The following is a 23,788-nucleotide window of genomic DNA, read 5'->3' on the forward strand; positions in this document are numbered from 1 at the left end:
CGTTCCTATGCACTGCCTCTTTAGCAGTCAAGGAAAGAAGAGGCTGGGGGTAAGGTAATTCCCTCACTCAGGGGCTGCGACCCGACAGTGTTCTCTGAGGGGTGCGGCCTCCTGCAGGGATAGCGTGACATTCGGGGATTATTTCACCAGGAAAAAGCAGGGGCTGCTAGTCCCTTATCTCCCGTGTGCAAATTCCCAGGGTGGGTCTAGCACTCCAGTCATACGCGCCTTTGTTCCTCCTGTCCCCTGGTTTCCCCGAACATGTGCAAATAAGTTTCTTTCCTCCTTCCAACATGTTGAATGTGGTGTGTGTGTTTGTGTGTTTGTTTAAAAAAATCTTCATAAAGGCTGGATTTCGGCAATCTCCCACACCCCTCATTCACTCTGATCCAGTTTGCCAAGAAAACAAATGAACCGTGAGATGAGAATCAGGGAGTGGCCAGGTTTCGCCTCCACAAAAAGAATTTGGCAGCACGAACCAAGTTCCGTTCCGGCTGCCACATTCCTGATGGCTGCAGCTTCTTGTTCCCAGCGAAAAGTGAAGTTTCACTCCAGAAGATGCTTTGTCTCTCGATGGCCTTTGATGGCTAGTGGCTACCAAGCCTGATGAGCCAAAGGGGGTGGTTGCTGAGATCCTTTTTGCCAGTTTGTTAACATATTAATTCCAACACTCTCAAAGAAGCTATGCATTCATATTTATTAGATGTGCATGCTTGCTTCCCGGGGACAGTCGCCTGGGGGAGCAATTAATTGTAACTTGGGAGTCGGAAAATTAATTGTAACTTGGGAGTCGGCTTGGAAATTTGACTGTGATTGTACTGGTTGGACCATAACTCAGTTGTAAAGCATATGCAGTACTTTGCATATGGGTTCAATCCCCGACAGCATCCACCTGCCTGAAACCTTGGAGAACCGCTGCCAGTTAGTGTAGTTCATGCATAACAAAAGGAATGAGAAAGGTGGTTCTCTGCTCCCAAGGAGCTTACAATCTAAAAAGAAGCTTGAGAAATCCCAGCAAAAGCCCCTGGGAAGGACGCTATGCTGGGATGTACAGGGACAATTGCCTTCTCCCTGCAGGATAGAAGAGACATATAAATATGAGATTCTGGCGGATAAAGAAATACAGTCACCCCTTACCAACTTCAAGGGTTCCATTCCTGCAAAACCTCGCTGTTGCCAACTTTGCCGTTGGCGAGCAATTGAAATCAATGGGAAACAGGGCGTTTAGGGGAACTGCGGTCATGAAAAGGCCAAAAAATCAAAGAAAAAATACAAAATATTTGCCAAAAATCACCCGAACTCCCTTAAAATCACCGAGAATAAGCAAGAGGAGTGAGCAAATTGAACCTCTGGAAGAGTTTGGAACACCTCCCCCCCCCCCATTGCTTGAAGTCACTTTTAAAAAACCCCAAACCACTCAAAGTCACTTTAAATCGTGAGGAGTTGGCAGGGTCAGTAAGAGGAATGAGCGGATTGAACCTCTGAACCCCCCAAAATAAAATTGCGGAAACCCTCCACCCCTCCAGTCACTAAAAAATCTCGCCAGACCGCAGATACTGGGGTCATGGTTGGCGAGACCAGTCACAATTTCCCAGTCGCGGATTGGGAAAACTGTTTGGCAAGGGATGGCTGTATAATATTTCTTGTTTATATTTCAATATAATCACTATAAATGTGAGACTTTGCCTCCTGACCGCATTAATAGAGACCGCGTAAGAAGGACGGCCTTTCCTTGAAGGGGCCACTCATTTATTATTGTTGGTTTCATATATGTCCATTGCTTTTCAACCTGGAACAGTTCCTAAGTTTCTATAGCAAAAGGAATCAGAAGATGGCTCCAGCCCAAAAAAGGGGCTGCCAATCCAAAAGGGAAACCCAAAGGAGCAGCCCCTGAGAGGGGGAAAGGAACAGTTGTCCTCTCCCTGTTCTCAAAACAAGAGAGCCGCCATTTTGAAATGGGGCCCATTCTTGGCCCGGTGAGCAGAGGCTGCTTAACGAGGCCGACCTTTGCCTGAGGGGGGGGAATGCTCATTTATTATTTATGAGGCACCTGGCCGCTGGGCTTTACCATGAAAAAAGTTCCCATGGTAACTTCCGTAGCAAAAGCGATGAGAAGCTGGTTCCCTGCCCCAAATGGGCTCCCAGTCCAAAAAGGAAACCAAGGAAGAGCCCCTCACAGGAGCTGCTGGGAGGGAAGCCAGGCTGGGCTGAAGAGGGACGGCTAGCTGCTCTCCCCCTGTACTCAAAACAAGAGCGCCGCCATTTTGAAAAGGAGCCCATTCCTGGCCTGGTGAGCAGAAGCCGCTTAACAAGGCCGACCTTGGCCTGAGGGGGAAAAAGCTCATTTATTATTTAGTATTAGAATCTCTCCACTCTGCTTTTCAACTCAAAAACTGTTCCCAAAGTGGTTCTACAGCCAACGGACTGAGGAGATGGTTCTCTGCCCCCAAGGGGCTCCCAATCCGAAAAGAAACCCAAGGGAGACCTCGGCCACTGAGAGGGACGCTCTGCTGGACTGAAGAGGGGTCGCCCCCTGTTCTCAATACAAGAGAGCCGCCATCTTGAAAAGGTGCACATTCTTGGCCTGGTCCGCAGAGGCCACTTAACTTGGCCAACCTTTGCCTGAGGGGGCAACACTCATTTATTATTTCGTATTAGAATCGAGCCACTCTGCCTTTTCAACCAAAAGGTTCCCAAAGTGGTTTCTGTAGTAAATATATATATATGTGAGGAAGCCATTCTCTGCCCCAAAGGTGCTCCAAAAGATGCAGAAGGGCAACCCCAGCAAAAGCCACTGGGAAGTTTGCTCTGCTGGGCTGAACAGGGACAGTTGCTCTCCTCTTGCTAAACAGAAGAGAGATCTCCCAATTTAATTTTTAAAAAAAGAAAAGAAGAGGCATTCTTAGCTCTTGCTCGCTCGCTCGCTCTCTTCTAGGAGGGAACACCTCTTCTAAGATGTCTCCTGCTGTGAGGAAGTAAGTGCACTTTCCCCCTTCAAAACAGTTGCTTCAGTCAGATGCAGATTAATGGCAGTTTAATCACCAGCCAATTAAGAGATTAACACTTGCCCAGTTACAGCGATCTCTTTAATCGGGTGACAGTCCCCAAATTAACCAACTTGATTTAGCAGGAGGAAGGCAGACAGGCAGTACTGTCTTTAGAGGTGCCCTTTGACATTTATTGTGCTTGCATTGTGCCAGGTTGGCAAACAAGCCAGATCTAATTTGCAACCTTTTAAAAAAAACACAACGAGCTTCAAGGGGTTTTGCCGTAATCGTGGCTTAAGTGTGTGTGCTTTTCTCGTTCCAAGATTCCAAGTCCGTGAAGCGTCCCGCCGCGTAGCGAGGCCCCCGTTTGGGCTGGCGTGGACAGAGAGCGGGGGAAGCGTTGGCTAGGTTAAGGCCCGTGCGGTGGGATCGGGCTGGTGCTTTAAGGCAGGGGATCGGGGCCAGTGAACCGAAAAAAGAACAGGATCGCCCGCAGTCAAAAATCAGAGCTGTGTTTGGGGCCATGCAGGAAAGTTGTAGTAGCCAAGAGGCAGTCCCCCTCCCTGCTCGGGTCTCTCCTGCCATCAGGAACGACCAGGCTGTCCCTGTGTAAACTCTTCCAAACGATGTATGTTTGCAGAGGTTGGTGTGTCCGTCTTGATGTCACAGGGCAAGTACTGTTGTTGGCACAGCCCGATTTATTTGCGTCCCTGTGCTTTGGGTTGCCACGTTTTCCAGCTCAGCCTGCAGCTCCGCCGTTTCACCTCCCGATGGCTGGAAACGGAGACGTTGAAGCTTTGCTGGAATTCCGGGAGCGCCGCTTGAGGCCTGGGCTGGCCAGGTCACCTTTTGAGGGTACCTTTTGCCCGCCCTGGAGTGCACGTTCGCCTCCTTGTCGTCTTCTGTGTGGGAAGCAAATATGACTAAGTCTTCATGAATCTCCAGTGCTCTCTTGACCTTAACCTGGGTAGCCCGGCCCTTGGAACTTCTTGCAACTTGAGGAAGTTGGGGAGGGGGCCGTACTAGCTCACGGGCAGAGCCCCTGCTCTGTTTGCAGGAGGTTCAGTCCTTGGCCGCATCTCCAGGTAGGGCTGGGAGAGATCCCTCCTGCCCAAAACCTTGGAGAGCTGCTGCCAGTCAGGGTAGACGGTCCTGAGCTAGCTGGACCAAGGGTCTGACTCAGTGGAAAGCAGTTCCCTGTGCACCTCCCTCTTTGCCTATAAAATAGAGAGTATGTCGCAGTAGGGGTTGTCTCAGGAAACACGGACAGTTGGAGGGCGTGAAGGTGACCGTTATCCTCCTCCCTTTCACTGCTGGAAATCAATCACCTCACCCTCATTCCGGGCGTTCCACTGCAGCGCGATCCTTCGCCTCTGCTGTGCCCACCCATCTGCGTTGGTTGCCTGGGTTTGCAACGGCCTCCTTGTCCGTCTCGCCTGGGTGCCCGTGAGCTGGAATTGGCTCGGTCAGCGCTCTTAACCTTTCCGGCTCCTGCCTGAGTTGAGATTCCACCAGCCACTGGGGACCCAATTCAGCTCCAAGCAAGGGCACTTCTGGTTCAGGTCTTCTGGCTTGTGGGAAGAAGCTTCTTCCCACCGTATCCTTCGACAGCCCTGTTTCTCCTTTTATGGAGGAGGAGAGCTGGTCTGGTGGTGGCAAGCATGAATGGTCCCCTTTGCTAAGCAGGCGCTGCCCTGGTTTGCCTTTGAATGTAAGGCGTGTGTGCAGGCCCTCTCTCCTGCTGTTGATCCCCTGCCAGTGGCATTTAGAGGCATCGTGCCTGGGAGGCTGGAGGTGGCCTATAGCCACCAGGCTAGTAGCCAGTTCATCCATGAATTTGTCTAAGCCCCTTTTAAAGCCATCCAAACCAGTGGCCATCACCACATTCTCTGGCAGATACTTCCCTAGATTGATTGATTTTATCAACAAGTTAAAGAGCACAGTACAGATCTCTGGGGGACCCCACTTCTTACTTCCCCCCGTTGTGAAAACGGCCTTGAAAAACTAAAAGTTAAAAAAATCGCCTGCAGGGCCAGAGAGAGATTTGGGGCTCCAGAGGAACCGGGAATCTCCTGGCCCCCACCGGTAGGGCATTGTGGAAGCACCGCTTTTTAAGGGGGCCGGTTTCTGGGGAGCAGATAGAGCACGGGAACATAGGAACGTAGAGGGCTGCCTTCTACCGAGCCAGACCCTTGGTGCATCCAGCTCAGTAATTGTCTGCACTAACTGGCAGCAGCTCTCCAAGGTTTCGGGCAGGGGTCATTGCCGGCCATGCCCGGAGGTGCTGCCAGGGATTGAAGCTGAGACCTTCCGCGTGCAAAGCAAGGGCTCTAGCAAAGGGCTACCGCCCGCCCCCTAAGTGGAATACCTGAAAGCAGACGGTGCTTGCGTGAGGTCACCCATCCAAACCCAAACCAGGGCAGATTCTGCTTAGCAGAGGGGACAGTCCATGCTTTCGCCCACAAGATGCTCGCTCCTCCCCAGCAACGGCCAGGTGGGTGTTTTTGTTTCAGGGAATGCTAGGCCCTCAATCAACACTGGGCCCTCAATCAACACTGGGCCCTCCCAAAGCAAACAGCATGCCCTTGCCGTCTCCCCACTCCTCCGAAGCTGCTCCTTTGCCCGTCACCTGCAAAAAATGTAGACTTTCCCTCTTGCGCGCCAGAGAGGAATGGCTGCCCAGCCCCTTGCTTGCGGTTTCGGCTCAAGCGCGCGTTTGCCAGTTCCGGTGGCTAGTAGCCATGAGCTGTCAAAGCTGGCAAGCCATACATCCAAAGTGCAAACCAATCTCCCCCTTTCCCACTGGCATGGCAGTGTTTCTAGGATCGGATCTTGACCCCTGCTAACTGAGCCAAGAGGCGCCTTTCAAGGTGGTGACTCTCTTCTATTTAGCAGGGGGAGAGCAACTGGCCTTGTCCAACCCCAGTACAGCACCCCTCCAGTAGCTGTTGCTGGTATCTGCCTTATGTTTAATTTTAGATGGTGAGCCATTTGGGGACAGGGGACTATCTTATTCATGTATTTTTTTTTTAATTCTATGTAAGATCTGTGGTTGAAGAGCAGGATATAAATATTCATAGTAGTAGTAGACCCAGTTCTTGACCCCAAAGCCGGCCTCATAATGGGTCCTTATGGAAGAGAGCTGGTCTTGTGGTAGCAAGCATGACTTGTCCCCTTAAGCTAAGCAGGGTCTGCCCTGGTTGCCTTCGAAAGGGAGACTGGAAGTGTGAGCACTTTCAGATGTTCCCCTTAGGGGATGATGGAGTCGCTCTGGGAAGAGCATCTAGGTTCCAAGTTCCCTCCCTGGCAGCATCTCCAAGATAGGGCTGAGAGAGATTCCTGCCTGCAACCTTGGAGAAGCCGCTGCCAGTCTGTGTAGACAATACTGAGCTAGATAGAGCAAGGGTCTGACTCAGTCTATGGCAGCTTCCTATGTGCCTATGTACTTTGCAGTGATGAATAGCTTTTAAGAAACCAACTGAATTTTGGGCATCTCTGAAAACTACATCCCCACATTTATGGGAGCTGGTTGTCATGACTCAGCCGCGCATGGCGTGCCTTCTGCATAGGCTCAGGGGCACTGTTGTCAGAGTCGAGTCTTAGATTTCAGAACTAGCTCCTGATGGAGCCATAGCTCCAGGAAGGGTTTCTGTGGCCCTGCTCTGCCTCCCTTGGCCCAGATTTGCCATTCCGGCTGGTTGTATAACCCAGGTCAAGAAGAGGAACATGTGGGAGTGGAGAGGTCCAGGGGAAGGCAAGCTCACGGTCTCTCCCTGCCGTCTCTCCAGCACTGGGTGTTCACATCAAAGGCAGGCTGAGCCAAGCCTGTTCCGTTTTTCTTTCTTTTTCTTTCCCCAGTGTCATCCATCACTTTATTTCTCAGCTCAAATATGCGGTTTCGTTTCCTCGTTTGTCTTGGCTTAGTGTTTGCCAAACTCGTTCTGAAGGAGTCTGCCTGGAACACTTGTGGGCGCACCAATCTGAGACGATTGTGGCTTCAAAGGGAACAGGGTGCACTTTTATCAACTTCTTTTCCATTTTTCCTCCCCAAGCTTTCTCTCTTGAAACTAGGAGCATGCTTGGAAGTTGCAAGGACCTCAGTTCTCATACGAAGGATCACTGCTTCCAGTGACCCTTGTGAAGGATCACTGTCCCTCCCCCTGCTTGCTGGTGAAAGTATAGGAAGCTGCCTTCTGCTGAGTCAGACCCTCGGTCTGTCTAGCTCAGGATTGCCAGCACTGACTGGCAGCGGCTCTCCAGAGTTTCAGGTGGGGCCTTTCCCAGCCCTTCCTGGAGATGCCAGGGGTTGAACCCAGGGGAGCAACAGCAGGAGAGAGGGCATGCCCTCACCTCTTGCCGGTGGGCTTCTCCAAAAGCATCTGGTGGGCCACTGTGGGAAACGGGATGCTGGACTAAACAGGCCGTGGGCCTGATCCAGCAGGGCTGTTCTTAGGTTCAGTGAAAGATTTCTAATGTCAAATTTGAGTGTGTGCACACATGCGTGCGTGAGTAAGGATGTACAAAGCTTCAACAACCTCTTTGGATTTCGTCCAGTTCAGATGGAACTGAATCACTGGTTTGAGCCGAATCGATCCTGAATCAAACGGTATCGGGCCAATTTGAGTTAGGCTGCTGAAGCATGAAATTGGGGTGAAGTGAAATGGGAAGCCCCTCAAGGGGGAGAAGGGAGCTGGTCTTGTGGTAGCAAGCAGAACTTGTCCCCTTAACTAAGCAGGGTCCGGCCTGGTTACATATGAAAGGGAGACCAGAGCACAGTAAGATACCCCCCTTAGGGGATGGAGCTGCTCTGGGAAGAGCATCTAGGCTCCAAGAGAGGGCTGAGAGAGTCTCCTGCTTGCAACCTTGGAGAAGCTGCTGCCAGTCTGTGTAGACAATACTGGGCTAGATGGACCAAGGGTCTGACTCAGGATATGGCAGCTTCCTATGTTCCTATAGGGCTGGGGCAGCCACTGAATTGAAGGGAGACTGCTCCACACAGCATGTGTCTGTGTATAATGTTCTAACTATTTGCATTGAAAATGATGCACTTACACTCGAATCAGCAGCGCAATTGTTCATTTAGTACTTTGGCCAAACCACAGTATCTCAAAGAGCAAGGCCGTGAAACCATACCCAACAAAGCAACAAGATGTATATAAATAGCCAGAGACTGAACAATAACGCAGCAGTGCAAACATTAAGTAAGTAACTAAACATTGGCTTTATTTATTGATCCAGCTGTTGCGTCATCAGTCATTAACCCATTCTGCTTTGGAAACCAGACTACGTCAGTCTGATCTCCGGCGTTCAGTAAGAAATTCAGAAGAGCAGTGGTTTAGACGTCTCCCTACAGGAGGACATTCAGCAGGTGAATGCATATCCCTGGCTGAAGCATGACCTGCCTAACCTCTGCCTGAGAAAAGCTCGCAACCTTGTGTGGCGAGAAGTTGCACCAGCCAAAATTCTCTGTTAAAATTATAGGAACCCATAGGGCTGTTTATCATTCTGACCACCTCTCTATCAAAAATTATGATTGTAGAAAGCCCAAAAAGATGCAGGAAAAGACCTCCCAACAACCAAGGGGATACAGCACCTTCCCTAGGAAGAAAGTAAAACATTCAGGGCTTTTAGTTCAGGAAAATTGACTGAGGGCAGGTGGAGGGGCGAGCAGGGTGAGGAACACAATAAAGGCTTTATACACAGTGTGGAGAAGGTGACTAAAAAGAGATTTTTCTATCTCATATATAATCCTAAAACTTGGGGCCAGGGATGCAGAGGCCCTCCAGCTGCTGTTCGACTACAACTCCCATCATCCCCAGGTGCAATAAATTGTGGTGAGGGTGCTGGGAGTTGTCTTCTAGTAATTAAGCCCACACACACACAAATTGGCCATTCCATGAGTGAGCCTGTTTCATCTTCCTTATGTGGATCTTACCAACTTTCAGGGGTTTAATGGCCTAATTCAGGGCTTTCTCAGACTTGAGAAAAGTTTCAGGGGTTTAATGGCCTAATTCAGGGTTTTCTCAGGTCCAGGAGTACAGAAGGGGAAGTTTTAGGAGCAACATTTTTAACAAATAGTGTGGGGTGGAGATAATTTATTTTATGTTTGGGTTATTGGGTTTGGTGGTGGGTGGGGAAGTTTAGTAAAATGAAGGGGAAACTCAAATGTTTTTTGGTGGGTGTGTGTATTCTGTAGCTTTGCTGGATTACCCCAAGCCACAGTGGTAAAAGGATGATGGAAGTTGTAATCCTGCAACATCTAGGGACCCCTGATTTGAGAACTCAGCTCATAACTGAATGTCTAGCAAGTTGCCTAAACAGAGGCTGTGTATGAGCTCCTGCATCAAACATGCCTGGAATCTATAACCCGCGACTATTACTAATACTAATGTTAATTTTGCTTGCATAAACAGAAGCATTAAGTCTGAAGTGTAACTCCTCTTTTGCTTTGGGCCCAGAGCGTGCTAAGAGACTGACAGGACCCTTTTCGTTTTGTTTTTAGGTCAGGCTGCATGATATTCGGACGTTCAACTGGCACTTCTTTTCTCATTATGAAAGTTGTGTGCAGAGGAAGTGGAATTCTGTATTCTGAAGAGCTCGGCTTCCGTTTTTCTTCTTAAAAGTAAGTTCCTAGTCCTCGTGGCTGTGTGCAAATGGGATCCGAAAATATGTGGGGAAGGCCGGGAGAAGTCTCTGTGTCCTGCTGTTCATTGTCCTTCCCGGTGGCTATAAAATAATTGGAATTAATTGTGTAAAGTAGACCATGCAAATGTGCTGGGTTGGCTCACAGTGGTTGCATAATACAGTCGCTGACACCCAGCGCAAATGACTCAAGAGAAGGCCCATTGACATTAGAGTACCGTGATCAAGCCTTGTTTACACTCATCTGTGTCACTGATGACACATTCATCGTGAATTTAAAATATGGCCATATGAAAGTTTCTGGGCAGGGATGGACCCCTGGCAGCATCCTGAGACGTGGCAGAGGAGGAAACACAACTGTGAGGCGTGAAGTGTGATAACATTTTACAGGTATTTACAGTTTTGGTGTAAACCTTACAGTTTTTTATAGCATGCAATTCTCTATGTTTTCCTTCTGGAAATGGCCCCACACCTCTGAAGTGTCACTGCAATCCACCAAAGGTTTACAATGCACCATCAGAAATCAAGATTATAGGGCATTATGGGAAATCAAGGCCATTGCTTAGGGGGAAATTCTGGCCTTCCAGCTGATGTCTGGACACAGTGCATTATGGGAAATCAGGCAAGACTTTTAGGCTTTTCCTCTCCAGGAGGCTTTACAGACAGGGTATCTCCTCCGGAAGAAAGAGTGTGCATTCATACACCAGCCAAACTTACTCCGAAGTCCATTTGAGATCCTTGGAAGATCTCCACACACAAATCGGGTTTTGTCTTCCGAATTCTAGCTTATCTCGATGTATTTCCTGGTTTTTAAAAATGCTGGTTTTAAGCGACTATTTCTGAAAACACCTGAGCAAATAGGGGGAGGCACTGGATAGAACCATTAACATGATAAGTGGGAAACCCTCTTTAGGAATGCAGATATAGGCTTTAGAAATAAATCTATCTCTCTCCCCTGCCCCCCATTGGCTCGAAGGAAAACAGGGAGGCATGCAATGTGAACCTGCACCAAAACCAAAACCAAGTGCAGAGGAGAGGGGGCTGCTTCCCTCAATGCCGCAAGTGTAATTCGAAGTGGCTTCGCTCAACATTTACCCCACAGCATGAAGCCATGTGTGAATAATTCCCAGGGAGGTTAGGGTGGCTTCTTCTTAGGTAGTGAAGACTTTGCTGTTTCGGAAAGCTTTCATTTCTGCTCCGAACTGATTTCTGGCTCCGATAGTTGTGTTTTGCTTCTTGTGGATGCTGATCTATTTTGTTCTCCTAGTGGTTTTCATTCCTGATCTTTTAAATTTGTTGTTTGTGTCGACTTGTAAGCTGCTGTGCAGTAACCTTTGGGTAAATCCAAAGAACAGAATGGCATCCTTGCAAGTTAGGTCAGCGTAAAGGTAAAGTGTGCCGTCGAGTCGGTGCCGACTCCTGGTGACCACAGAGCCTTGGGGTTGTCTTTGGTAGAATACAGGAGGGGTTTACCATTGTCTCCTCCCACGCAGTATGAGAGGATGCCTTTCAGCATCTTCCTATATCGCCGCTGCTCGATATAGGAGTTTCCCATAGTGTGGGAAACATACCAGTGGGGAAACATATCAGTGGGGATTCGAACTGGCAACCTCTGGCTTGCTAGTCAAGTCATTTTCCCACTGTAAAGTGCCACTCAAAAGCCAATCAGGATATTACCCCAGATCGTTCAGGTAGGTTGTTGTCTTTCTCCTGATGGAGGAAGCTTTGCCTCTTTAAAAGCTGCAGGACAGGCCCACTTCCCATAAGTGATGTTTAGCCCTAGGAGTAGAGATACGAGGGAAGCGTCACCTGTTGAAACTGACCATTTTTGTAAGAGCATAGAGGAAAGCTGGCAACCCTGCCCAGAGGCCTTATAGGAAAACCACAATGTTGCTCAGTAGTCTTCGGGGGTACTGCCCAAAAGGACAAGGCCTCCAGACAGCTTAGGCAACAGGTTTCATTTGCTTCCCCATTTCCCAGGCTGCAGCTAAAACACATGCAGCCTTTCTCTAGTAAAACATTTGCCGCTCGCGTCAACAGTAAAAGAGGGCCAAGTGATTCCTCCGCGTGACTGCCAATCCGATCCCCACCCTCAAAGCAAAGCCATCGCACCTTGATAACGCCAGAGAATCTTTTATTGCAGAATTTTACAAAGATGCCATGTTCCCAAAGGTGCCGTAAAACACTGGCGTCCCATCGCTTCCTGTTCTCTTTCCCCACCAAACACCTTAGCCAAGAATCTAAGCCCGCGAGTAACCAGAGGCCCAGCTATGCTAGCAGCCCTGGAAGTCGGGTTGCCAACTTCTGATGCTAAATATGGCCCACCCCTCCCAGCTCGACAAGACCAGGGGGCAGAGGCAAAGCAGACCCCGCCAAATCAGTGGTACAGTCAGCGCAAAGCCTGGTGCATTATGGGTGACTCGTGGAATTGACTAGCCTTTCTGACTCTGGGTCCTAGTGAGAACACGGTTTTACTGTTCAGGCCACTAAAAGCCCTTGTGGGTGGGCAATCCATCCCTGAGATCTTGTGCCAAGAGCACAAGGAAGGAAGTGGGGTATCTCACTGCTCCCCTGCTTTTAAAATTAATTTCGTTCAGCTCCTTCATGCGTCCAAGTTCGGCTCCTCTGGAACATTTGTTAATCAAGGGGAGGAAATTCCCCCACAGAGTCGGGAATTGTGTTTGTACTATTACACCCGCCCCCCGGCAGAGCAAGGAAGCTTGCCTTGGGTGTGGGGCAGGAGTGTTGGGGGAGAAGGAATTGGAACCCAGCAGTTTTAAGGATTGCACTCTCTCCTCCCCTGATTAGAGAGATGTGGGGCGCATCCCCAGAAGAAACCCGGGTATTTCAAACTCGACACGTGTTCCCGAAATGGCAATAGATAAGCATAATATATTATGTACACTTTACATCTTATCTTGAAAACAGAATAAACATTACAAATAAAATAGCAGGGGTGGGGGTGGGGAATCAACAGACTTCTAATGATGTTAATGACCAGGAACCCAGTTCTTCGAAATCGTTGGCCAGGAAAGCTTGTCCCAAGGTTATTGTCTCTTTGGGGCTGCTTTCTGGTTGACTTGTCCAGCGGTGGAGGTTCCCTTGATGATTGTGCAGACCTTGTGGCAGTGAGTTCCGTTGCCCAGCAATGCTCCGTGCTCGAGGCGGCGAAGCCTTGTGAATAAATCTCCCAACGTAACTAGTTGGTCTCCCCACGACGTACTCATTGACGAGCGCTTCGATTTTTATTTCTGTTTTGCTTTAAAAGGACTTGTGGGGGCAGATTGCCCGTAGCCAGTTAAGTGAGTAGGAGAATGGCTGTCTTCATGCCGGGACACTGCAGTTCCCACGAACGGGTCCTGCTCACCGGATCATCCCAGCGGTTTCCCCGTCAATGCTTTCCCTTGTGGTTCCTGAATCACAACCTGGCCCAGCCAGATCCTGTCTGCTCACCCATCCGCTTCAGAGTCCACTTGTAGGAATCGGGCCTCCTCCTACAAGTTGTCGTTGGCCATGGCTGGGTTGGTATAGGAGAACGGGCTGGTCCCATTGTTGGCTAGGTTCTGTGGAAGAAGCGGAGAGGGTGCAGTCAGTTTGAGGGAGGCCAGATCAGCTAAGACGGGTCCTGAGTAGAGTGGCCATGCTCCCTGGATTTTAAGCATCTCACCCAGATGGCTTAGCCCACCCAGATTTGCCCGGATTTCAGCTTTCACTTAAAACAAAAAACGAAGCTCTAGCCCTTGTAGAAGAGGAATTATGGAGCAAAATGTGCAGTCACTATTCTGCTGAAAAAATATCTTCAAGCTAATTGACATAATATGCAAATTAGGCACCCGGATTTGGAAAAGCCAGAATATGGCAACCTGAGTCCCGAGGTCCTTTTGTCACTGGAAACTCTCTGCCCAGCAGCTCCCACGTTAATACCACATTGACTGGCAAGTTAAATGCACAGGAGCCAGGATCTAAGAGAATGTTGGTGACCCACTCAGACTGTGGAATGCACAGTCGCCAGGGCCTGCAAAAATGCTGGCAACCTAGGTTACTCAGCAGGCCAGGCCAGTAGGGTATCACTTGATCAGGAGCTGCATAGTGCACAACAGGCAGAGATTCAATAGGTGATGCTTTGCCCAACATGGTAATACTCTCCCACCCACCCCAAAAAAGATAAACTTAGATTTTATTTTTTTTTAGCTGTGGGGCATGGATTCGAATTCTAGCCTGTCCGTGCCATGGTTTCCTTAACTTCAGTTCAAATGTTGCTGTCTACTGAGCCAAAATGTCCACTCTTCCTGCTTTGGTGTCGGATCTCTACGAAATAACTGGGCTTTAAGACTGGGCAAGTGAGCCTGTCTGGCGAGGTGTGGTTGGGAGACACCCTGAGAATGATGCAGGTTTGTGAATACAGCGCCTGTAGACAGGAGGGCTTTTGAGGCGATGGGGAAGCCCGGATGTCTGAAATGCTTTGGCTGGGCAATGCAACCAAGCCCCGAGAGAGCCCTGTTGACGCTGCCCTCTTCCCAGCAATGATATGAGGCGCCTGCTGTGGTCACGGAATGGAAAGAACAGGTTGTACTTCCTTCATCTGAAAGGAGTGGGAAGATGTACAAACAGGACCAGAGCACCGGTGAGGTGGCTGAAAGTAAAGTGTGCCCTCGAGTCAGCATCGACTCCTGGCAACCACAGAGCCCCGTGGTTGTCTTTGGTAGAATAGAGGAGGGGTAGCCAGCATGAATGGTCCCCTTGGCTAAGCAGGCTCCACCCTGGTTTGCATTTGAATGGGAGACTACATGTGTGAGCACTGTGAGGGATTCCCCTTAGGGGAAGGGGCCGCTCTGAGAAGAACACCTGCCTGCTTGCATGCCGAAGGCTCCCAGTTCCCTCCCTGGCAGCATCTCCACGATAGGGCTGAGAGAGACTCCTGGCTGCAACCTTGGAGAGGCCGCTGCCAGTCTGTGAAGACAACACTGAGCTAGAGAGACCAATGGTCTGACTCAGTATATGGCAGCTTCCTATGTGGCGGAACCCATGGCCATTGGCTAGGCCAGGCCCAAGCACCCTGGATCCCACTGTTGAAGGACTGGGCCCAGCCAGGGTCCGGCTGCCAGATGGGCAGGCTACCCTCTGTAACTTTGGCAACAGGTGCATCTATGTTTCCTGTAAGGGGGATTCCCAGACCTAGTTGACTACAACTCCCATCATCCCCAGCCAAAGTCCATTGCAGCAGGGGGTGATTGGAGCTGTAGTCAACAGCATCTGGGAAATCTCTGTTACAGGGAAACACTAGCAGCAATGGGCATGGATTTGTTTTGGGCAGCAGGAAAAACAGCTAGTAACCACTGCCCGCCGTATTGCTCCCCCACAAAATGCTGTGTGCAACATGCAGCTATAGCTGGATTGGGGCACAGAACAGCTTAGCTTTGCGGCTCTCTGGGCTACGGTCTGTCCTGCTGAAGTGAAAGGTTAGTTAGTTGTTTATTTACGATCTTAGATCAAACATCAATATACACAGAATATACACTGTAAAAAGAGAAAACAATAATGGAAACAAAGTCTAAAATGTCATCAAATAAATAAAATCAGGAATCTTTGACAGTAACCGATTGCTGTGCTCTAGCTTCTCTTAGTTTGGTCAATGTATAACAAAATTTAGCAACCGCCAGGGATATTGTTGGGTCCCTGTCTTCTAATAAGCATATAAGAATTGTCTCCATTGAGTAGCTTTGGAGATCTTTCAGATACTGAAGTGAAAGGTTGCTGTTTCCGTGTTGCCATCTGTTCCGAGCTGCAGAATTGATCCGTCCGCATCTGGCAAGCTTTAGTTTTCTTTCCCGGAATGGTGGCTGTTTCTGTTTATGTGTTTGGTGTGCGCTATTTATAAAGTATCATTTTAAAATGCCTCCCCATGTTGTGCCTGAGATGTTCTCTCTTTGTTGTGTAAGCTGCGGAATACGGAGCCTACAAACGGCCACATACCAACACCTGGAGTCAAAGGTGTTGCACTCGCTGATAAAGCCGAATGCTTTAGACCCCAATTCCATTTGATTGTATAACTGTGATGGTGTCCCTTTTATAAGACTGGACAAGGGCCGTTAATTTTGAGGGCTTAAAAAAAAAAAAAGGATACAGAATTCCGGGGACGTGGAGACATCTATCCACAACCATTAGCCGTGAGTGCTGAGAGTGGAACCTCCAGGGTCAGTGGCAGTCTGCCTTGGAATACCGAATGCAGGGAGTGGCTCGCTATCTCCATCGTGAATTTCACAGGGGTCCCTGGCTGGCTGGTGCTGGAAACGGGATGCCTAGACTAGCTGAGGCCACGTTTCTGATCCAGCAGGGCTCTTCTGGGGTTCTTATTGACCCACAGGTGCCCCCCTCTGAGCCTATCGACACCACCCCTGTCGGACGCTGGGCAGAACCTAAGCTGTAGAATGGCTCCCGAACGGATAATTGTGGGGCTTGTCCCAAATTCGGGAGATAAAACTTGCAGGTGAGGTCTTGGAAGTGTCTGCTTGCCCTTGGCGTCTCTCCGTTTCCCCTTGCGGGGAGAGGGAGCAAGGCGAAGGAGCTATTCTCCCTTTTGCACGGCCACACTGAGGGGCCGGGCCTTGCTTTGTTCTCTCTGGAAAAGGACGGGGAGGCCAAGGGTCTCGGCACACCCCTCTCTGCATCTCCGAGGGAAACGTCGTGGTTGCGTGGGGAGCCCCCAGGTGTCTGGGGCTTTCCCGCCAGGTCCTGGCCGCTTGGCTTCCCCACAGGGTTAAATGCAGCCGCAGCGGCTCTGGGGAAGGCTGGGAGGCAGCCAGCAACATCACAAGCGACTCAATGTCATGTGTAAACATTGCCTGGTCACGCGGCTGGGAGCGGCTGGGCCAGCTGAGCTGCTGCCCCCAACAAGGGCAAGCAGGCTGAGGGCCAGGCCAGGGACCCCCGGCCTCATCGGCCGCTTTTTCGGGTGTGGCGGCGGCGGCGGAGAGGGCCCCACAGTGGCTCCCTCCTTGCCCCTGCCTCCTTTCCCCCAGGCTCCTGGACCCCGCGAGTGCCAAGCGGTGTATTTGCTCAACGGGCTGCTATTTGCTCAGCCGAGATGTGTGCAGAAGGGAACAGATGTGGCCAGATCCTTCCTTGCCTGGTTTCAAAGCGGCTGAGGTGACATTATCGGGCCTCGCCCTTGGACGGGCCTCGTGTGGAATGACACCCCACCCCGAAGCCGCGGCACCAGCTCTGCCGGGGTCAGTTGGTGCAGATTGCCTAGGCAAGGGCAGGCCCGGCCGGGCGTGACGGCAGCCCTGACCCCTGCTGCGCTCAGCGGCCGGTGACCCGTCAGGAGCGAGTGGGTCACGCTGGCGCCCTGTTCCTCAGCCTTGTGCCGTGAGGTGCGGGAAGGGGGCTCCAGTGCCGGCACGGCTGACCGCAGAGCGAGGGGCCGGAAGGACCGAATTGTCACACTAGGCCGGAACCCTGGCCAGACTAAGTGTCCCGGCTGCTGCCAGAACAGCTGTTGAGTTCACACCAGCTCGCCAGTTAGAGATTAACTCGGTGACGGTGAACGGGAGGGAAATCTGCCCAAGGTCAGGGGAGACGGCCAGCGGCCCCTCCAAGGCCGTTGACTCGTGACGGGCGGGACGCAGAGGCTGTGGCTAGGCCTTGCGCGGCTGTGTTTCCCTCCGTTGTGAAGGCATCTTGGCTGGCTGTTCCAAGCAAAACGTAAACCTCCCACAGTCTGGGAAACGACTGGCGGGAGACGCAGGCTCACCCTGTCAGGGGACATCCCGGCAAAAATGTCTCCTGCGGCCGTTTTCTGGGATGCTTAAATCCCCCAACCCGGATGAGCTCGGACCGAATAATGAATCGGTTCCAGATGAATCGTGAATTCATTATGCATTCAGAGCGGTGGTTATGAAGGGACAAGATGGGCCCCACTTGCTTGGTTTCTTTAGTGGTTTTGAAAGGAATGCACACAACCGTGTGTTTCATTTTGGACGACTCAGCCCAGGGCAGCCCAAGCATTCGGAGTTGATTCTCACTCACCTCTGGCTTGTTTGGGGGAGCAGCGTACCTTCCGTGTGTGTGATACGTCGGATACTCGTTCATGGGGTGGTAGGAGTCTCGGGAGCTGAGCAAGTCTAGGTTGCCACGCTGGCTTCGGCGACACCAACGGATGACCTGGGAGTCGAGAGCAGAAAACGGCACCAGTGAGGCAGATTCGAGGTGCAGATTGGTGGAGCTTAACTTCTAAAACATGGAGGCCAACAACCGTTGGCCAACTCTGGGATGCAAAGTGCAACGCTATGCCTGTTTACTTGGGAGTAAGTCCTGCTGTGTTCAGTGGGCGTACTCCTAGGTCAAGGCCAAACCTTGTCATGTTAATAATGCAGTTGGCCCTGGTGTTGTTGTTTTCTGAATTAGATTATTATTATTATTATTATTATTTTACATTTTATATCCCGCTCTTCCTCCAAGGAGCCCAGAGCGGTGTACTACATACTTTGGTTTCTCCTCACAACAACCCTGCGAAGTAGGTTAGGCTGAGAGAGAAGCGACTAGCCCAGAGCCACCCAGCTAGTCTCATGGCTGAATGGGGATTTGAACTCGGGTCTCCCTGGCCCTAGTCCAGCATTCTAATCACTACACCACTTTGGGGAAATCTGGATCGGGACAGCAGGCGGGGGAAGAGGTTTTTCTTATTTGGCCCCACTCACAAGTGTTGTTGAACCTAAAATAAAGATCCCGTGGTGCGTATGGGATTGGCAGCCCGTTGCTTTTTCTTCCCAAAGCTGCATGGCCTCGTCCTACCCAGCAAAGCTGCATGGCCTCATCCTACCCAGCAGGCTCCACCCCTCTCCCTGCCCAGCACTGCCCATTTGTCCCCAGACGCTACCTCCCTCTGAGCCTCAGGATCTGGCTTGAGAGGCCACCCCAGGTGGATTTGGCTGGGGTCAGTGGATCCGGGCCTATCAGTGGATCCGGGCCTAGTGGACTCACTCACCAGCACGAGAAGGAAGATTAGGACCACCAGGACAAGGAAGCAAACCAGGACGAGGAGAGCAATGCCCCAGCCTGGGACAGGTTCGGTACGGTCAGGATTCGGGGACGGGAAGGGTATTGGTTCGGTGCTTGCTGGAAGAGGAAGAGGAGAGATCAGTGGCCCACACCGGGCAATTTTGGGATTGGGGGTGGCAGTCGGGTTGCCAACATTTCGTTGCCAGAATGAGGGACAGAAGTTCCAGAATGAGAGACACAAGTTTGTGGGGGCGTGGCTGGGAGGTGTATGCACAGTGGTAATCAAGAGCCTGAGTCTCACTGACGTCTATGTAATTGAATTATATGCTATTGAATAATTGAGGGACCAGTGCTATCCCTGTAGGGACCAACATTGCATCCCTGAAATGAGGGACATCCTGCGTCATGAGGGGCAGTTGGCAAGCCTAGGGGGCAGCCAGGCTTGGAACTCAGCTAGAGAGGCAGACGCTGTGGTCCAGCCCCAAAGTAAACGGTTTCCAGAGCTTTCAGCCGTAGCCTAGTGCCCCACCAACGCGGGTAGAGCGCGGAGAGAGGGAAGATCAAATCCAGCAGCAGGACATCCTCTGTGGCCAACTGACAGGACCCGATAGCATCCGGGCTGCTTTGAGGGAGTCCTCAGAAAAGTCCCATCCAGTGGGTCTCTCTCCCCATCGGGGCAGCCCCCCTAAGGTTCATGGCATTGGGGACGGGGTGGACCTTCAGAAATTAACTAAGGGTCATGGGGGCCTTTTTAAGGAACCAAATTCCTTAAATTCTCTTTCCCACCCCCCACTTCTGTTTCATCCTATTGACAGCTGCCATCTTGTCCGTCCGCCCCATGTCCGCTGTACTATTTCAGTGGCATTACGGCGGCAGGGGTGGGGGGTGGCCAAATGGTGGCTGTGCCCAGACTCCTCCTGGGTGTGGGGCGCCAATGTATGGTGGGCCCTTCAGGAGCTCTGGGACCTGAACGGCATGATGGGTAAAGAGGGAGGAAAGAGGGATGCGGGTGATGGTGCCAGCTCTTGCCCTTTTCAGAGGCATAAAATGTTGTCTCTTTTTAGAAATCAATGGAAGCTGAGATGTTTTACGGAACGGGATTTAGGTCCTATTAGGGCAGGAGGCAGCCCTTCCTCATATGCAGCGTTAAGGGGCTGTGGGCATCCTTTGCTGCAGCCCTTCCTTCCTATAACTACCCCTCTCACCTGTAATGTCGCGCAGCTCCAAACCCTGCAAGATTGTGCTGTTGGAATCTCTCAGACGTGCAGCCAGGACATTTTCATTGATAGTGTTACTGGTTGTCTCATCATAGTTCTGCTCTGTAATTACCGCCACTGAGCCTGGTCTATGCATTAGAAGGAAAACAGGAAGCATTAAAGGCTTGGACAACCAACACACACACACACACACACACACACCCCGACAGAACAGCTGGAAGGGGCCCCCAAGTTCATTCCCTGGCATCTCCACTTCCAAAGGATTTTAGAAGGGCTGAGAAAGACCTTTCTCCATCAAACACCTTGGGAAACATGCAATAGTAGATAGATTTCACTCTATTGGAAAGGTGACATGCAATGGCATTTTATATTTGACCATTAACAGGGTCCAAAAAGCACCCCGAGATGCCAGCAAGTCTCCCAGCCCAATCCTCGGGCCATCAATTCGGAATTCAAGCCTACTGGCTTCAGAGAGATTCCAAGAAAGTGAGGCAAGTAAGCGCTCATACGTGGATGGTGACTCTGGAATGGTCCAGGTTTGAGTGGCGAGACTGCCACTTCCGGACCAGATTTTGTCTGATATAAACTGTAGTGACGCCTCCCCACTCGGCTTTCTCTTTCTTTGGTTCTGCATCACAGCGTGGGTCCAGAGAGCAAAATGCTTCCTTGGCCCATGTCAGAGCCACCAAACATCCCTCAACAGCAGCTGGTTTTTGTAAGCAATTGTGGGCGTGAGCTGCTTTAAAGTTAACTGAGCATTGCTAATGGGGATTGAACTGCAAGGTGGGACCTGTTCTAGGACGCTGGAACTGAACTGGGATTGGAAGGCCAAGCAAGGTTAGAACAGAAGGACATCAGAACAGCCCTGCTGGGTCAGGCCCAAGAAGGCCCATCTAGTCCAGCATCCTGCTTCACAAAGCAGCCCACCAGATGCCTCTGGGAAGCCCACCGGCAAGAGGTGAAGGGGCCTGCCCTCTCTCCTGCTGCTGCTCCCCTGCAACTGGGATTGAGAGGCATCTTGCCTCTGAGGCTGGAGGTGGCCTATAGCTCTCAGCCATTGATAGACCTGTCCTCCATGGATTTATCTAACCCCCCTCTTAAAGCCATCCAAGCTGTCCCCTGCTAACTGAGCAAAGAAGCACCTTTTAAAAGCGGCGATTCTCTTTCTTGAGCAGGGGGAGAGCAACTGGCCCTCTCCATCCCCAGCACAGCATCTCTCCAATGACTGTTGCTGGTGTCTATCTTTGTTTCTTTTTCTTTTTTTTAGATTGTGAGCCCCTTTGGGGTCAGGGAGCCATTTTGTTTATTTATAGTCTATGTAAACCGCTCTGGGAACTGTGGTTGAAAAGCGGTATATAAATATCCGTCTTATTCATGTTGGTTGGGTGTTGCTGCCACGTCTTGTGGTAGAGAACTGAACTTGATTTTCCCCAAGTACCAGAAATGTCCCTTTCTGTCAGCCCAGTCCTCACATCTCCTGAGGTTTGCCAGCCCTGAATGGTCTTGGTAAAAGTAAAAGTAAAGGTGTGCCTTCGAGTCGACGTCGACTCCTGGCACCCACAGAGCCCTGTGGTTTTGCTTTGGTAAAATCCAGGAGGGGTTGACCATTGCCTCCTCCCACGCAGTATGAGCTGATGCTTTTCGGCATCTTCCTATATCACTGCTGCCCAATATAGATATGTGCTCTGTATTCCATACCTGAGTGCTAACAGTCTGTATCCCCGGTAGTACTGGTTATTAGGACATGTAGGACAGCCGTAAACTTCTTGATACTGTGTGGAGAGAGAGAAAGAGAGAGGATGTGTGTTGGTTAGATTAGGGTAAGACCTCATTTGGGGGGGGGGGTGAGCAAAGGCATACCTCCCCCTGACCCACGCCCCGCCCCCAGTTACCACCCACACTGGATCGGTTTGGTAACAACCCATTCACCCTATATTATGAATTACTAGTCTAGATTCTGCATGAGAACCTGTTGCAGGGGAACCACAGCAGGGCGCTTTCCAGATTAAACCCCACAACAGGGTGGGTCACTACGGATCTGCTAAGTGTGCTTTCCATACTTCCTGTGACGTGACACCGCAGTCCCGACAACAAGGTGCCTTTCACATTTCCGATGCCTTGTTTCGGATGTTAACTTGGCATTCTAGTGCTACAACGTTGCCAGTCCGTGGCGGAAAAATAGCTGAATTTCCCCGTTGTACGAGTTTGAGATTCTGGGGGTCGTTTTCAATACGATCCTGCCAAGTCGAAGCACGTAATCTGGAAAGCGCCCAGGAGAGAGGACACACCTCTCTTAATAACCCCCCAAATTCTGCAAGCCAGTCCTGTGACCTGCCGTAGAGTCACATGGACATGATTTTATCTTCCTTTGCATAATACTGCCTCATGTATCCAGGTTTCGTCAGCTAGAGGAGGCAAAGGAGCTGCATAAGGCAGTCGGCTTGAATTTCATGGGTCTGGGGGCCGAATTAATGGGGTACGGCAGGTGAGGTGATATAAGCTCCCGTTTGCCACCACAGAGGTAGGACCTGCAGGAAGCATTTTGCTCTCTTCTGCTTCTCCCCTCATCCTTGTGAGAATGCCTGGGAGTGGGCACACCGTTGGCAAGGTTTTCAGGATCCCCACTTGTTACTGTGTTTAGGTTTTTTTTTTGTTTAAAAGTAAAAAGCAACAGTGGGGCCTTATCCGAACCATTGATTCCGGATAAGGCTGGAAAGAACCCACATGATGATGATGCAGTGTCGGGGATTTTGGTACATATTGCCTCCTGCCCCCCGTCACTGGCGTAATACCGCAGCTGTTCCTGCTTCCCACCCCCCAAGGAGGGGTGTCCCCCCCCCGCTTCCCTCCTCTCCGTCCTAACCCTGGGCTATGGCACTTACTATTGTATCAATCGTAGCGTTAATCTTCTTGAAGGCATTAGATTGGGAATCATACATTTCTGGAATGAAGTTCTTGTTTGTGATGTGGTAATTGAGGTAGAACTTCTTAATACCCAAGGTTGTGGGTGGCGTGGTGGTGCTGGGGCCTGCGGGGCCACTGGTGCTGGGGCCCGTGGGGGTGCTGGGGCCTGTGGGGGTGCTGGTGGCCGTGGGGCCGCTGGTGCTGGTGTCCGTGGGGCCGCTGGTGGCCGTGGGGCCGCTGGTGGCCGTGGGGCCACTGGTGCTGGGGCCCGTGGGGGTGCTGGGGCCCGTGGGGCCGCTGGTGTCCGTGGGGCCGCTGGTGTCCGTGGGGCCGCTGGTGCTGGGGCCCGTGGGGCCGCTGGTGGCCGTGGGGCCGCTGGTGGCCGTGGGGCCGCTGGTGGCCGTGGGGCCGCTGGTGCTGGGGCCCGTGGGGCCACTGGTGCTGGGGCCCGTGGGGCCGCTGGTGGCCGTGGGGCCGCTGGTGGCCATGGGGCCGCTGGTGCTGGGGCCCGTGGGGCCGCTGGTGGCCGTGGGGCCGCTGGTGGCCGTGGGGCCGCTGGTGCTGGGGCCCGTGGGGCCGCTGGTGGCCGTGGGGCCGCTGGTGGCCGTGGGGCCGCTGGTGCTGGGGCCCGTGGGGGTGCTGGGGCCCGTGGGGGTGCTGGGGCCCGTGGGGCCGCTGGGGCCCGTGGGGCCGCTGGTGGCCGTGGGGCCGCTGGTGGCCGTGAGGCCGCTGGTGCTGGGGCCCGTGGGGGTGCTGGGGCCCGTGGGGCCGCTGGTGGCCGTGGGGCCGCTGGTGCTGGGGCCCGTGGGGCCGCTGGTGGCCGTGGGGCCGCTGGTGGCCGTGGGGCCGCTGGTGCTGGGGCCCGTGGGGGTGCTGGGGCCCGTGGGGCCGCTGGTGGCCGTGGGGCCGCTGGTGCTGGTGGCCGTGGGGGTGCTGGTGGCCGTGGGGGTGCTGGTGGCCGTGGGGGTGCTGGGGCCTGTGGGGCCGCTGGTGCTGGGGCCCGTGGGGGTGCTGGGGCCCGTGGGGGTGCTGGGGCCC

At 51.9% G+C, this 23,788-nt stretch overlaps 1 protein-coding gene across 1 annotated transcript; it reads right to left on the reverse strand.

Moving 5' to 3' along the window:
- Positions 1 to 11,840: 11,840 nt before the first annotated feature.
- MUC1 (mucin 1, cell surface associated) lies at positions 11,841 to 23,238 on the reverse strand. Its single transcript, XM_053278067.1, has 6 exons — positions 22,729 to 23,238; positions 21,545 to 21,618; positions 19,835 to 19,974; positions 18,616 to 18,746; positions 17,658 to 17,792; positions 11,841 to 13,192 (listed from the first exon to the last, which is right to left on the reverse strand). Exons 1-6 carry the CDS (start codon positions 23,236 to 23,238, stop codon positions 13,124 to 13,126), a joined length of 1,059 nt encoding a protein of 352 aa, XP_053134042.1. The 3' UTR covers positions 11,841 to 13,123.
- Positions 23,239 to 23,788: the final 550 nt, after the last annotated feature.

Source organism: Hemicordylus capensis, chromosome 14 (genome assembly GCF_027244095.1).
Source record: "Hemicordylus capensis ecotype Gifberg chromosome 14, rHemCap1.1.pri, whole genome shotgun sequence".
Taxonomy (NCBI): domain Eukaryota; kingdom Metazoa; phylum Chordata; class Lepidosauria; order Squamata; family Cordylidae; genus Hemicordylus; species Hemicordylus capensis.